The sequence below is a fragment of the Zingiber officinale genome, chromosome 6A, assembly GCF_018446385.1.
Source record: "Zingiber officinale cultivar Zhangliang chromosome 6A, Zo_v1.1, whole genome shotgun sequence".
NCBI classification, from domain to species: domain Eukaryota; kingdom Viridiplantae; phylum Streptophyta; class Magnoliopsida; order Zingiberales; family Zingiberaceae; genus Zingiber; species Zingiber officinale.
The window spans coordinates 128,096,561-128,110,815 of record NC_055997.1 but is presented as its reverse complement, the minus strand read 5'-3'; the positions used below and the strand labels follow the sequence as shown (position 1 = coordinate 128,110,815).

Sequence of the window (14,255 nt, the reverse complement as noted above, 5' to 3'; positions counted from 1 at the left end):
ATGTTCTTTCAATTTCAATTTTATTGGGTTAATTGAATTATCTTTCTTTAATAACTTATTTTTAAAGTTTAAGTTTTTATTTATTTTTAAATTTGAATTAACTAAACTGTTTGAATTATATTTTCTTAACGGTTTATCTTTTAGCTTTTTATTAATTGTTAATTTTGAAATTTCTAGATTATTTTTATTTAATATGTTATCTTTAACATTTAATTTTAAGTTTGTTAAATTTCGTTTTGATTTTATCAAAGTGTTTGATTTTATCCTTACATTTTCTTTGCCTTTTAAATTGATATGGTTAATTGAATTTATTAGATTAGTTTTATCTTTAAAGTTTAATTTTTTTATTAATTAAATTATCTTAGTTTTGGATAGCATTTTCTAGACTGATTTTATCTTGATTACTAAATATTTTATCAAGGTATTTATTGATTTTATCCATTTTCTCATTTTTAGCATTTAAATTCAAATTTATTTTAATGTTTGACTTATTTATGTCTAAATGCTCACGTAGTTTTAAATTTTCTGAATTGATTAAATTATTTGAATTGATTTGGTCATTGTTCTGTTTGACCAAGTCAAGGTTGATGTCAAATTGATCAGAGTCTTGATTGACTTGATCAGAGTCTAGATTATTTTGTGATTTTGAATCTAAATCATTTAAATCTAGATTATCATGCACCATACTTGGACTAATTTCATATCTATCATCATGCTGATTATTTAAACTACTATTAGCAGGGGTATTTTGGTAAATATTACTAACCTTGAGCGCAACCCCTAATTCAGTAGGCTTCTCCGTTGGATTTGACTCGAGTCCATATTTGACTTTAACTTGATCTTCTAGCTCCATCGGCGTCTCGTGAAACTTGATCAACTGGGTCCACAGCTCATATGCATTCTTGTACTTTTCTAATCTGCATAAAATATTGTTAGGTAAAACATTACAAATAATGTTACTTACCTTTTTGTTCAGTTCCGAGTTTTGAGAAGGTTTCCTCAAAATTAACATATAATCGATGTCTACGGTTCCTAAGAAGCATTCCATTAATCGCTTCCAGTAGTTGAAGTCTTCATGATCGTATGGTGGTGGTTCGCAGGGGTTCCGTCCTTCTAGAAGAGTCATAATTTCTCGACAAGAGAAATAAACAAAAAATCCCAAGACTTGCTCTTGGATTAGCAGTGCTGGAAAAGGAATATAATATTGCACTAATTTCGAAAAATAATAAAATATTAATAAAATATTAATAAAAAAAATATTATTCCAAAATTTTGAAAATGTAATATTTTATCAATACTAAGCAACGGTGAAAAGATGATGATGTGTTTTTCAAAAACGGTTTTGGAGGGAAAAAACGAAAGACGTAAGGTTTTATTTAAAATACAAACAATATCTAATTTTTTTTCTTTAAAACGACCCCCCTTTGCTTGATTGGTGGTTGCATCAAATCAGAGCGGTACTTGTTCTGATACCACTTGTTGGATCGTGAAACGTCGATAGAGGGGGGGTGAATATCGATTCGAAAAACAGCGTTAATACGAGTTAAGCGCAGCGGAATAAAAACATGAATTTTACTTCGTTCGGAGCCTGTGACGACTCCTACTCGAAGGCCCGTACTCCGTGAGTACTTTCGTTGGGCAATCACTATCAATTCGAATATTACAGAGTTAAGTACAAGAATTGACAGATAAAGAAAATACCGACAATAGAATTAAAACAAAATCAGCACTGAGTCGGAGAGCTTTTCGTGGCGTCGCAAGAGCACAGAGTAACAGATCTTGGATTCTAAGTTCATATCGAAGCTCTACCCTTGCCCCTTATTTTATATGAAGCTCAGGGCGCCCCGGATCCCTTCCAGGCGCCCTGGTGAGACGTGGCAGGTCCAACCAGTGAGCTCCACGTGGCGACGCGCAATCGGGATAAAACTTGCCTCCCGGGCGCCCGGATCCCCTCCGGGCGCCCGGACCACCTTTGTCCAGAACAGGTCCTTCTCCTGCAAGACAAGGTTAGTCCGAGGCAAGTATAATAAATTTCCTGCAAAACAAAGTGTTAGCACAGTTCATGAGTTTGACATGAAAAAGTATGACTTAGATTCTGTCTTTCCGAGACCGGAATCTAGTCACGATCTCGACTTAGATATCCGAAATGGATCTAAGCCGGATCGAAGCCTAATGTTCCCTTCCCGGGAACGCGTTTTCACAGTCACTCCCTTCCAGTGACTTACCTTTACTCACCTGCCAGACGTCCGGTCAGCCCTTCGACCTGTCTGGACTTCTCGCCAGCTATCCGGTCAGCCCATCGACCTAGCTGGACTTCTCGCCAAGCGTCCGGTCAGCCCGTCGACCCGCTTGGACTTCTCGCCAGCTATCCGGTTAGCCCGTTGACCTAGCTGGGCTTCGTGCCAGACATCCGGTCAGCCCGTCGACCTGTCTGGACTTCTCCTGCACACTCGATCAGAGTGTTAGACAACAACAGACTAACTTAACCTGATTTGTCATTCATCAAAACCTGGGTTAAATCGTTAGTGCTAACCGCACCAACACTAGGCACCTGGAGGGGGATAAAATTTTATCGCCGTCGTAACAGATCGTGTTTGACGTGATCCGGATAACAATTCGGGTCTGGGCGCTCGGAAGGGTTCCGGGCACCCGGACGACTCTTGGTCCCAGTCTTCTGCTCCGGTTCCGCTCGCCATGGTAAGGGTCTTCTGCTCCGGCTCCGTTTACTTGGGTGATCTCGGTCATCAGGAATAGGGCTCACCCGAACCCAACTTCCGGTTTTCGAGCAATTTTCCGCTCCGGCTTCTTGTCCCTCGAAAATGTCGTGCGCTTTCTTCTCATCCGCCCGCGTACTCTTCCACAGCACCTCGTCCCTCGGACGCACTGAGCTCGTCGACTCTCTCCTGTGTCTTCCTTCTCGCTAGCTGCGTTTTTCGCTCGACTTCCTGTGCTCCTAAGTTCCAGCACACTTAGACACAGGGTTAAAAGCCAACATGACCTAACCTAACTTGGCTTATCACATCAAAACTATGTTAGGGTACTAACAGAATTGACATAGTCTGAGTTAACTACATATAAGGTTGGGGAGGAAGAACATCGAGCGACTGCCAAGTAAGAGTTCTTGCAATCGCAAAAATATTTTGATTTGCTTAGCCCTCGAATATGAAAAAGGCTCGAACAAGGCTTCGTAATAGTCATCAAGCAAGTTGTCAAAGCCAACCTGATTTTGCGCGACACATCTCTAGAGTTTTTAACCTATAAAAGATATGAGCAAAGCTACCTGACTCAGAGAAAGCTTAAAGAAATAAACGCCTTCATTTTGTACAATTTTGTACAAGTATCTCGGATGTTTCATGCAAATTCTTTGAAGAGCTCTCGAAAGGACTTTCTGTTAGCTCGTGTTCAAGGAGACTGAGCCCTTGAAGAGACATTAATTTAGCGCCCGCCCAGGAAGATTGAACCCTCCAGATGACTTTTGGTAAGCTTTTGTTCGAAGAGGCTAAGCCCCAAAAGGAATCTTTGATTAATTTCTATTCGGGGAGACTAAGTCTTTGAAAGAATTTTCGATTAGCTCTACTCAAAGAGACAAAGCTCCTAAAGAAATTTTTGGTTAGTTCTTTATTAACTTCTGATTAAGGAGGCCGAGCCATCTTAAACCTTTGGTTAAAAAAATAATATTATATCATTAAATTTTAGTTGTGACACAAGATGAGCCCACCTTTTCAGATGGTCCCACATTCCATAGAAGGATAAAAATCATCAAAAGTATAGTTCGTGATGTATGCAGAGGATGAAGTAATTAGCGTAACCCCTAACTTATTTATGATAATATTCCTATATCAATCATTTGCGTTAGTCCGTGTTGACGGCAAATATATTTTATTGAACTTAACACAAATATATTCCATCATAATTTACAGAACCTAACGCAATGATTATATCCGACAAACACATCGCATCAATATACGTGGCTACATCTTGTCTCGAGGTGGATTGTGAGGTCAAAAGAAATTGAAATTTAGAGACATCGATTTATGATCTTATCTCGCCATGACACAGTGGCACTCAGAGTTTCTCTCCCACACTCCTTCATCCATTGAAACAGACGACTCTTGGAGAAATCATGAGTGCAGTTCTACACTTTGATTGCTTCTTCGAAACAGAGAAAGATTGATTTTTAAAGCAGTAATTTAAAGTGAAGCTAGGAAAAAAAAATGGAGTTTTTGTCTCTGTTCTTGCTGGCTTTCATGCCAGTGCTTCAGGTGTTGCTGGTAGGCCTGGTCGGTGCGTTCCTCGCCTCCGGTTGCCTTAACATCCTTTCCTCTAGTGCCCGCAACGACATCAACAAGGTCAGTGATTCAACAGCACCACGTCGTTATAAGAATTCAACCTTCTATAATTTCTCAACATTTATATGTATGCATATATGCACGTACATAGATTGCGTTCGTTGTGTTCGTTCCATCCCTTGTGTTTGCGAGCCTAGCAAAGACGGTCACTGCAAGGGACCTCGTTTCTTGGTACGTTCAGATTCGGTTTGTGGATTGGAATATGATCAGTGGAAAAATAATCGATTTGTTCTTGTTTCTTATACGTTGAGGTGGTTCATGCCCATCAACGTTGGGCTCACATTCTTGATCGGCGGAGTCCTCGGCTGGGTTGCCGTCAAGATCCTGAAGCCACAGCGCCACCTGGAGGCCCTCGTCATCGCCTGTTGCTCTGCAGGTAACTTGGGCACCATGCCGCTGATCATCATCCCGGCAATCTGCGACCAAGATGGCAACCCGTTCGGGGACTCCGAAGTCTGCCATGTCCGGGGAATCGCCTACGTTTCCTTTTCAATGGCGGTAGAGACTCAGATCCGGTGCTGCAAACTAGCTAGATCTGTAGTCAATTTAAGGAATAACTGTTGCTCTTCATATGCTCGTTTATGCAGCTCGGAAACTTGTTCATATGGACGCATACTTACAATCTGATTAAAAGTTCATCAAAGTCGGAAAACAACCAAGAACGCGAGGCCTTACTGCTCCTGCCATCTTCCAGCACTGACTCAATCAGAAGCAAATGGAAGGAAACTGCTTATGCCCTGATTAAGGAGCTGTTAGCGCCACCGACAACCGCCTCGGTACAGTGCCGACTCTGTAGTTGATTTTTTTTTTCGGCTGTTCCACATGAAGGTCTGTCACTTGCTGGTTTACCTCAGATACTCGGCTTCATTGTCGGCTCGGTGCCATGGTTGAAGGCACTATTTGTAGGAGACAAAGCCCCAGCGAAAGTGGTTCAAGACTCCGTGACTTTACTAGGGTGAGCAACATCTTCTCGTCAATGCTCAGTTGCTATCTGATCATGTACGCTCGAGTGAATTTGCTACAATTTGATGGCCGGAAGCAGGGAAGGCGCCGTGCCGTGCACAATCATCATTCTCGGAAGCAATCTAACACAAGGTGAATCCTGTCTCGCTCAATCCTACTGTACAATTTAAAGAAAGAAAGAAAGCAAAGTTCATCACTGAAATACACACGGCGATTAGGACTGCGCAAGTGTGCGGTGAAGCCAGCGGTGATTGCAGCGATCATCTGCGTGCGTTACGTGATGCTTCCTCTGTTTGGCATTGCCGTGGTGAAGGCTGCAGAGCACCAGGGTTTCCTGCCACAATCTCCACTGTATCAGTACGTGTTGCTCATACAGTTTACATTGCCACCGGCCATGAGCATCGGTAAGGACACTTAAATTTCTTTTAAATTGAATCAAATTAAGCATGGTGATGGAGGGGAAATTGCAGGGACAATGGCGCAGTTATTTGACCAGTGTAAAGAGGAGTGCTCAGTGATCTTCCTGTGGACTTATCTGGCTGCTGCTTTGTCGATGACTGTTTGGTCCATGGTGTTCATGTCAATGGTGTCGTAGAATTGCACAGTGTGGATTGTTTGTTTGTGATGATTCCTAGTCTCCTCCATTTGATAAACGTGATTCGACAAGGGGATGTGAATTCATACACATGTATCTCAATAGCCTTGATTTTTTTTTTAAAAAAAAATGTGTTGGATATAAATTGATATGGATTGATGTACTTGGTTAAAAACAATATAAGATGAGACTTAATTTGGAGCAAATTTGGAGAACTTGGCTCATCCAAACTCCAAAAGGTTGAAGATCTGACACAACAACAAATGATCTTAATCCAAATAGCTTGTGGCTTTCAGAATAAACTACCTATGTAAATAATACTAACCTTAGATGCTTATCTTATTCTTACAAGCTAAGATGTACTCATGAATCCCAGATACAACTCACACGTACTCCTAAGGTAACAACCGCTTCACATTTGCTTCATATTTTCATTAAATTCATTTGTTCAAACTCAATGTGACAAATCTAACCATAATGGAAGAACCAATATTCTCCAACCTTACTAATGCAGATGTCTAGTTGATCAATACACGTTATCTACATAACTACCTATACATGCATTTTGATTCATCAAATTACATGTAGTTCAAAATAGCTCTTTTGACCTTTTATTATTTCTACATCTCTTGAAAAAAATTAAATTTGCAAGATGGTTTTGTAAGCACACTGCAAAGCTGACACTTTTTTTATTATTAAAAACAATTATAGAAAAGTGCTTTGATTGTATATGTTTTGGTAAATTCCATAGAAATAAAGCACATATGTCTATGTTATTTGTACACATGTGTGCACCTCTATGTGCATTATAATTTATGTTCCTTTCTATGTTTAAACAATTATTATTGTATATTTCTCTAATTACTCACTATATATATTTCAACTCTAACTCAAGATGAACAATACTAATATTTTATCTCTTCATTCTCTTAGTCCACACAAACATGTATACATCACATTTCCAAATGGTAATTAATGCTTAAATCAGACAAGAAATCTCCATGGCATAGGATTAAAGGATTCTACCCTCCAGTTGAAAACCCTAATGTAGTCTGCTATCACTTCTGGATGATCACTTAAAACCTCTAGAAAAAGCTCGTCATCATCTGCTTCTGTTTATTTCTCAAACAAACTCACTATCTACACTCTATACAGTGAAAAGAGGGTAGATTAGAGAGATATAATTTGTGAACATTTAAAATTAACTATCCATGTACTATTCAATTATGAGGAAGCCAGAGAGGTCCAAAAGCACATTAAATCTCACCTTGAATAGCTGCAGCCCTGCAGCTAGCTGCAGGCTTAAGTAATGAATGAGCCTCCAGATCTCCCTGAGCCTTTGACCACTCTACACATCAACTTCAAACAACTCATTATTAGGTCCCGTCCTCAAGAAGAACTACTTATGGGCTGTTGTTTTTCTCCTACAAACATATTTGAGCACTACGAAGATCTTTAAGGATGATTAAATACAAGAAAAATCCACCAAGGTAAACCCTTAATGCACATACATTGGCATTAATCATACAAAACTGCAGACTAGTTAATTGCCTGCCTTTTGTTGATAATATAGGACCTGAAGCTAGTTAGCCACCTGCAATCTCACACAAAAGTTGAGCAGATAAAGTCTGATCGCTAAGAGTCTTGACCCAACTGTCCAGCAAAAAGATTGTGCAGTAAATTAAGATACAGAAAGAAGATATTTGATGCACCATATCGAGTATTTATTGCTAGGGTTTCCATACAAGTACAGATTCCATATCTCATGTGATAAAGCTGATGGTAATTGCCATTGTACAATGTGATAAAGAGTTGAAATCTTTAAAGCCTGAAACAAATGATGGTTTTGCAGGAAACTAAGAAGATTACATTCGAGTCCATATCCTGCTCGTTTACTGAGAATATTATTCAACTGCATCTTATTAATATATTCAGCAATATATAGATCTCATCATTGTCTATAGCCTGAAGTACTCCTATTGCACTGTACTGTGGTCAAAAATTTCTGAAAACCCTAATTGCAATAAGAGGCTACATCAGTTAATTCGTAGGATATATGGAAGCAAAGGAAATCTCTCAACAAACCACAGTATTGAAGAGGTGGAATGCAGGAAAGGTTAATGTGAACAAACAACAATAGAGAAATCGAAGAGTAAATTAAAACTATGTACAACAAGTTGGACTTATATATTTAGGAGAAGAGAATTGTTAAATTTCCTAGTACATAATCGTGAATTCCAAAGCATTGAAGAGGCAAAAGAAGTTAAACAGTTTGCATGTATAATTCCAAGCTCTAATGATGATACATGATGGCAGCATGCGAAGGAGATGAAAAAAAGAGAAAACAAAACCTACTTGAACTTGCAACAATTTTGGGTCATCTTTACCACACATCCCTCTCACTGATCATCTGGTCATCTTAATTTCCTGCTTAATTACTCGCAAAGGAATTTAGATCTGTCACTTGGGTTTTACAAAGAGAAGCCAACAGAGTTCACTTGGCAGCTATGTCCACCTCCATCTACATCTCTCTCCAAGCTCATGCCTTGAGAGATGGCTATGTGCTATATGAATTGGATTGGAGGTGGACAGGATGCCAATAACCTCTGTAAGCGACCCTTTGATAAGCCCCCATGACAAACTGCAGCCACCGCATCACAGCCTTCAGGTTTTGATACTACCTCCTCTCCACACATACCAAGAGATAGATGGTATTTATACACAGAGAGAGAAGGGAGGAGGAGGAAAGAGACTAAGCAAAGTGACTAATAAAAGAGGGTGAAAAAGAATGGTCTGGTGAGGGGGTAGGGATGGTATGCATGGCATGGGATTATTCTCCTTGTAAAGTGCACACAAGAGTAGAGTTGATGATGAGATGACCATTCAATGAAGAAGGAAGGATTCAATCATCTCTCCCATTCTTTTTCCCACTCAATCACACATCAACCCTCAGTGCCTAAAAGGAAAAGCCACAGGTATGAATAAGGATGGTGAGGGGTGAGAAGCTGTGTGTGTGTGTTTGTTTGTGTGTGTGTGTGAGAGAGGACAGCAAACCCTAATCTTTTCATCCACCTCTCGGTAGTAACGCTGTGTCATACACAATACAGCCCCTCTCCATCTATCTCTCTCGGAAAAGGCCATGGCATTTTTCTCATAATTATTTGTAGGTTCAATTGTTGCCTGGAATTGAACCCTAAAATCCCAACCTTGTAAACTAATATATGGGCATATTAGATTTGGCAGAAAGCTACATGACTACAAATCTAGTGGGGGTGGTCTTGTTTAATATATTATTATTAATGGAACTGGAACTGACACCCAGCCAGTGACAGCCAAGACCTGCCCCATAAGTTCCTACTGCGTAATTGAACATCCAAATGAGAATTAATGTCCTTTGAACAGAAGTTAGATAGCATATACACTCGTCTCGATCTTCTTTTTAAAGCTAATCGACTTTCTCCACTTTCCTTGCTTGATCACATAAGATCTATAATTCTCTCCTCTCCTTTTCCATAAAGTTCGTCTTTAATTATTATTCTAGGAGAAAAAGGTCACGACGTGGCACCAATGACATTTTTCTTTAGGTAGTTTTTACCTATTAATTATGTTAATAGACAAGTTTTTAACTTTAGCTAGCAGTCTTTAATTTTACCATTTACTTTGTTTTGGAGACAAATTTATTTACCTGCAACTTTTGGGAGAAGGCATTCAAGGAACTGGACCAAGGAGCAGAATTCCTCCCTTTTGTCTTGTGATCTGCCACCATTCATGATGCTCTCAACCCCACTCCATTAATGAAATCCTCAGTTCCACACCTGCTCATCTACTTGTTTCAAACCCCAATGTGCATGCCCATATGCCAAGCATTCAATTCTCATCAATTCACCCTCACCAACTGATCTACTGCTATATACACTTTTTCTCCAACACTGTATAAATATATATATACACACAATGAGAAGTACAGCACTCCTTGTGCATGGAGGTAGATCAGCTGGCTTGAGGGAGAGTATAAAGTGGAGGTGTATAGTTCATAAATGGGCCTCAGGTGCTCAAGGTATTCCCACATTAATTAATTTTCCGAATCAAATCCAAGGAATCACAATTGGATCCAATGTTCTACTTGACATGACCCTTCCTCAGTGTTTGTTAATCTGCGTGTGCACGGTGAGTGAAAAGGAAGGTGAAAAGGAAGGTTAACCTGCATTCTTACTATATTACATCAGCAAAGTTGATCAGGAAATAACCTAATGAAAATCTTCGTATTTTTTAAGATTAGCTTAAAAATCAAGTAAAAAAAGTTAGTTAGTTTGCCTCATTATATTTTTAAGGTTCTATTAAATTAAAATCAAAGGTTACGTTGTGAAGCTAGTTGATGGCGAATTGAATACAATTAGTTCGATAGTTTTTTAAAACAAAAATTTAATGGGCAACTCTGCTGCTCTAAAATGACCACAAAGATCTATTTGTATGTTAGGAGTTGAATTAAATTTGAATATATGAATCATAAATGTTTTATGTATATGAAATAAGTGAAACATGAATCTTATAATTCATGTATCTAATTAATAATGTATGGTCTAGAAGTTTCTATTGAGTAGTATAAATACTCATGTAATGTGAAATTGCAAGATAAGTATCTTTTCAATACAAAAGTCATTATACTACAACTCCTCTTCTCTTCCTAGAAATCTTTTGAGAGTCCACCACCTTCCAACAAAGTGATATCAAAGTCAATAACATCAAAATCTTTTTCTTTCCAATACCCCCTAATTTATCAAACTCAACTATGAGAATTGGTCACTTAGAATGAATCTTATCAAAATCTCTTTCTTTCCAATGCAATCCTCTCTTTCTTTCTTTCTCCAAAGCATCCTTTGAGTTTTTGAGATAGAGTTGTCATATCTAAGGACTCTTCAAAATCATTTTCAACTATATCCCATACTCCTTGACTCAAGATCAAGATTGTATTGGTCAACTTTTGGAAAGAAATTACAAGATTCATATGAATGATTGTCTTTGGCTACAAGATCAAAATTCTAACCTTGTTGCTAAGGTGTCTATGACTAAGAACATGATGTTCTTATTGGATTTGAAGAATTGTGGATTTATGTGCTTGAAAACTTATATCCAAGATCCATCATGAATTTGACATATGAGATTTGACCATTTGAATTTTGATGGACTCAAAGCTTTGGAAGATCATAAGATGGTGAAAGGGATTCCAAAATTGATCACCCTGATCAATTATGTAAGGCATGCTTACTAGACAAGCATCCAAGAAAGAGATTTCCAAACCAATCCATTTCAAGAGCAACCAAATCACTCCAATTTGTCCATATTGATGCTTGTGGTCCTATCAAGCCGAATCTCTTAGTAAAAGTTGTTGAACCCCGTGGTTGTTTTGATGTGATCAACCAAGTTAGGTTAGGTTCTGTTTATTTTTTATCTCTGTGTCTAAGTGTGTAGGAGTTTAGGAGCACAGGAAGTCGAGTGGAAGACGCAACTGACAAGAAAGACGACACGGGAAGGGAGCCGACGAGCTCGGTGCGTCCGAGAGACGAAAGAGCTGCGAAAGAGTACACTGGTGGACGAGAAGAACGTACACGATGTTCGAGGGACGAGAACCCGGAGTGGAAGCCTGCTCGAGGAGAAGGACGAAAATTGGGTTCGAGTGAACCCTATTTTGGTTGGCCACAATCACCCAAGCGATTGGATCTTTAGAAGGTCAAAAAGAGTTGGAAAAGTAAGTTGAAGGCGCCTCCGAGGCAACCCAGGCGCCTTCACCTTCTTCAGGTGGGAGGGCGCCTTCCATACCTTGAGGGCGCCCTCCATAACTATCCAAGGCGCCCTCAATGGCATTGAGGGCGCCCTCGACCAGTCAAAGATGATCCTTTCAGCGGTGGATAAAGTTTTATCCACTGCTACGCTGGAGGCGCCCTCAACGCTGTAGATAGAATTTTCAGGAGCTATAAAAAAACCCTTGGAGCTAAGAAATAGATATCAGCTCTTGTACTAACTTCCTAGCAACTTTTAGAGTTTTCAGTGTGTAAAAGGTTTCTCCGCCTTCAAAGAAGGATATTCTTAGTGAGCTGTTCAACCGCCTTGGATTAACAACTACCCAGGTTATAACCAAGTCAACTGCTGAGTCTTCTTTAGTTCTGCTATTTTATTGTTGTTGCATTTTTAGAGTTGAAAGAACGAGGAAGGTATTTTTTTTATTTCATGCAATTCACCCCTCCTCTCTTGCTGGCCTGTTGCACCAACAAGTGGTATCAGAGCCCAACAGTCTCAGAAGGACTAACCGTCGTCTGAAGCAATAAGATCAAGATGATGGTCGGACCGAGAATTTTTCCACCTAAATTCGAGGGAGATTTTACGTCGTGGAAGAAACGAATGGAGGTATTTTTCAAAACCGATTTTGAAATATTATTAATAATTAAATATGATTTTGTACCTCCCAAAAATCTCCAAGGAGAAGAAAAAGAAGAGTATCACTAGACCAAGGAGGAGCAAGTGGACTTTGTAGTGAACGGACAAGCCGAGTTCCACCTGCTTAGTGTGCTGCCACCTCAGGAAATAAATTAGATTAAAAATTACAACTCCGCGAAGGAGTTTTGGGAAAAGTTCTTGGAGTTACACGAAGGGACTTCCGAAACAAAACTTGCGAGATGGGACAAGCTCCGGAATCAACTGACGAACCTCCAGTTGGAAGAAGGAGAGTCAGTAGCACAACTACACGGAAGAATCGAGGAGTTGATCACCGGACTAACAAAGCTCGGAGAAACGGTAAGGTATGCGTTAAATGCGTTCCCAAGAACATCTGAATGGACAACTATAGTAGATTCTTACTATATATCCAAGGATCTCGAGGTAAGCATTTTAGAAAGTCTTTTTTTTCTACTTTCGAATTACAACAATTGTTGGAGCAATCTAGGTGCCCTAAGTTTTGATGTTTGGGCAAAGGTTTAATTAGGTTTATTGTTGTATTTGATATGCATTGTGAGTGTGCAGGATACAGGTACAACAAGGAAAGTCCAAGGGTGAGTCTTGGCGGTGTAAGTCCAAGCATGTAGTCTTGGCAACGTAAGTCCAAGTGTGATCTTGGCAAAGGAGGAAAGTCCAAGGATGAGTCTTGGCGGTGTAAGTCCAAGCATGTAGTCTTGGCAACGTAAGTCCAAGTGTGACTTGGCAATGAATGAAGTCCCGGAGGCGTGACCTCTTGGCAAAGGAAGACCCGACAACAATGACAAGGTCGATGGAAGCTCCAGAAGGCAAGACGTGAAGGATGGGGAGGCATCCGAGGGACGCAAGGCTGATGGAGGAGGTTAGAAGGCTAGGTCTAGGTTGGTCGGGCGAGAACGAGTGCTGAGTGAATGTACTCGAGGTAAAATCCTAGAATTACGGTTTACTGTAGTAGTACTGTAGCAATACCGTAGCAGTACTGTAGCGTTACTGTAGCAGTCGACTGGTGATTGTAGCAGTCGACTGGTGCACTGTAGAGAGCCGTTGAGAGAGCCGTTGGGCTGACACCAGTCGACTGGTGCAAGGACCAGTCGACTGGTAACGGGCAAATTAGCTTACTGATTTGTTCCAAGCTCTATAAGAAGGAGCTTGGGATGGCCGGCCAAGGTGACGAAATTAGACTTGGTTAAAGCCTAATTAGTAGTCACTAAACGTGCTCAAGGTTCTCTTGTGTCCAAGTGTTCTTGGTTGGTATTGTGGTGAGGTTTCTCCACCCACAAGGAGTTGCTTGAGTAGCCGGAGTTTGCCGGGGGCTAATTCCACCGAAGGATCGGGATCGTCCACCTTACGGACAGCCGTGGAGTAGGAGCAGGTTTCTCTGAACCACGTTACATTGTCGTGCATTGGTTTGCATTTCCTTTCTTTGTCTTTAGCTTTCATATTCGTATTTAGTTTCGTATTATTCCGCTGTGCAACTAACGAATACGTAGGAAGCCATCGATTTGGGTGAGACGCTATTCACCGTCCCTCTAGCGGGCACATCGGTCTCAACACGAATCTTGGTGTGCAGGACAAAGAAAAGGACCGAGTCAAAACGTTGCCCTGAAGGCAAGGACCAACGATTTAGACTCCGACGAATCAGTTGATGAAAATGAAGCAGTTCTTCTAGTAAGTAAACTCAATAAATTTGTTCGGTCTAATCAGTTTAAATAGTAGACAAAGAGAGATTATCAAAATAAAAGGAAGGTCCGATGCTACAACTGCAACGAGGAATGACACATCAAGGATACTTGTCTAAAATTAAAGAAAAGGGACAAGGAGAAAGAAAAGTCTCAAAGATTGATATCCTCTAAACACAGGAGTCTGAAGGGCACATGAGAGAT

General features: G+C 40.0%; 1 protein-coding gene and 1 long non-coding RNA gene across 3 annotated transcripts; one reads left to right on the top strand and one right to left on the bottom strand.

Annotated features, from left to right (window-relative positions):
- The first annotated feature begins 4,041 nt into the window (after positions 1-4,041).
- LOC121998007 (protein PIN-LIKES 7-like) lies at positions 4,042-6,209 on the top strand. 2 transcript variants are annotated; one of them, XM_042552721.1, is made up of 8 exons: positions 4,042-4,349; positions 4,441-4,520; positions 4,601-4,847; positions 4,937-5,125; positions 5,204-5,304; positions 5,392-5,444; positions 5,531-5,716; positions 5,797-6,209. In XM_042552721.1, the coding sequence occupies exons 1-8, from the start codon at positions 4,215-4,217 to the stop codon at positions 5,802-5,804; spliced, it is 999 nt and encodes a 332-aa protein (XP_042408655.1). In that variant the 5' UTR covers positions 4,042-4,214; the 3' UTR covers positions 5,805-6,209. The 2 variants fall into 2 exon arrangements, with proteins under 2 accessions (XP_042408655.1, XP_042408654.1); XM_042552720.1 differs by having other exon boundaries at positions 4,043-4,349; positions 5,783-6,209.
- A 594-nt stretch (positions 6,210-6,803) lies between these two features.
- LOC121998032 lies at positions 6,804-9,082 on the bottom strand. The gene is made up of 2 exons (XR_006116428.1): positions 7,175-9,082; positions 6,804-7,054 (listed from the first exon to the last, which is right to left on the bottom strand). It is a non-coding gene; the product is annotated as an uncharacterized LOC121998032 (long non-coding RNA).
- Between the last annotated feature and the right edge of the window lie 5,173 nt (positions 9,083-14,255).

Excerpts from the sequence above, each read along its gene's own strand:
- LOC121998007 (XM_042552720.1), top strand. The coding sequence starts at position 4,215 with ATGGAGTTTTTGTCTCTGTTCTTGCTGGCTTTCATGCCAGTGCTTCAG. Across the intron at positions 4,848-4,936 it reads ACGTTTCCTTTTCAATGGCG|CTCGGAAACTTGTTCATATG; the intron begins GTAGAGACTCAG and ends TCGTTTATGCAG. Across the intron at positions 5,445-5,530 it reads CGGAAGCAATCTAACACAAG|GACTGCGCAAGTGTGCGGTG; the intron begins GTGAATCCTGTC and ends CACGGCGATTAG.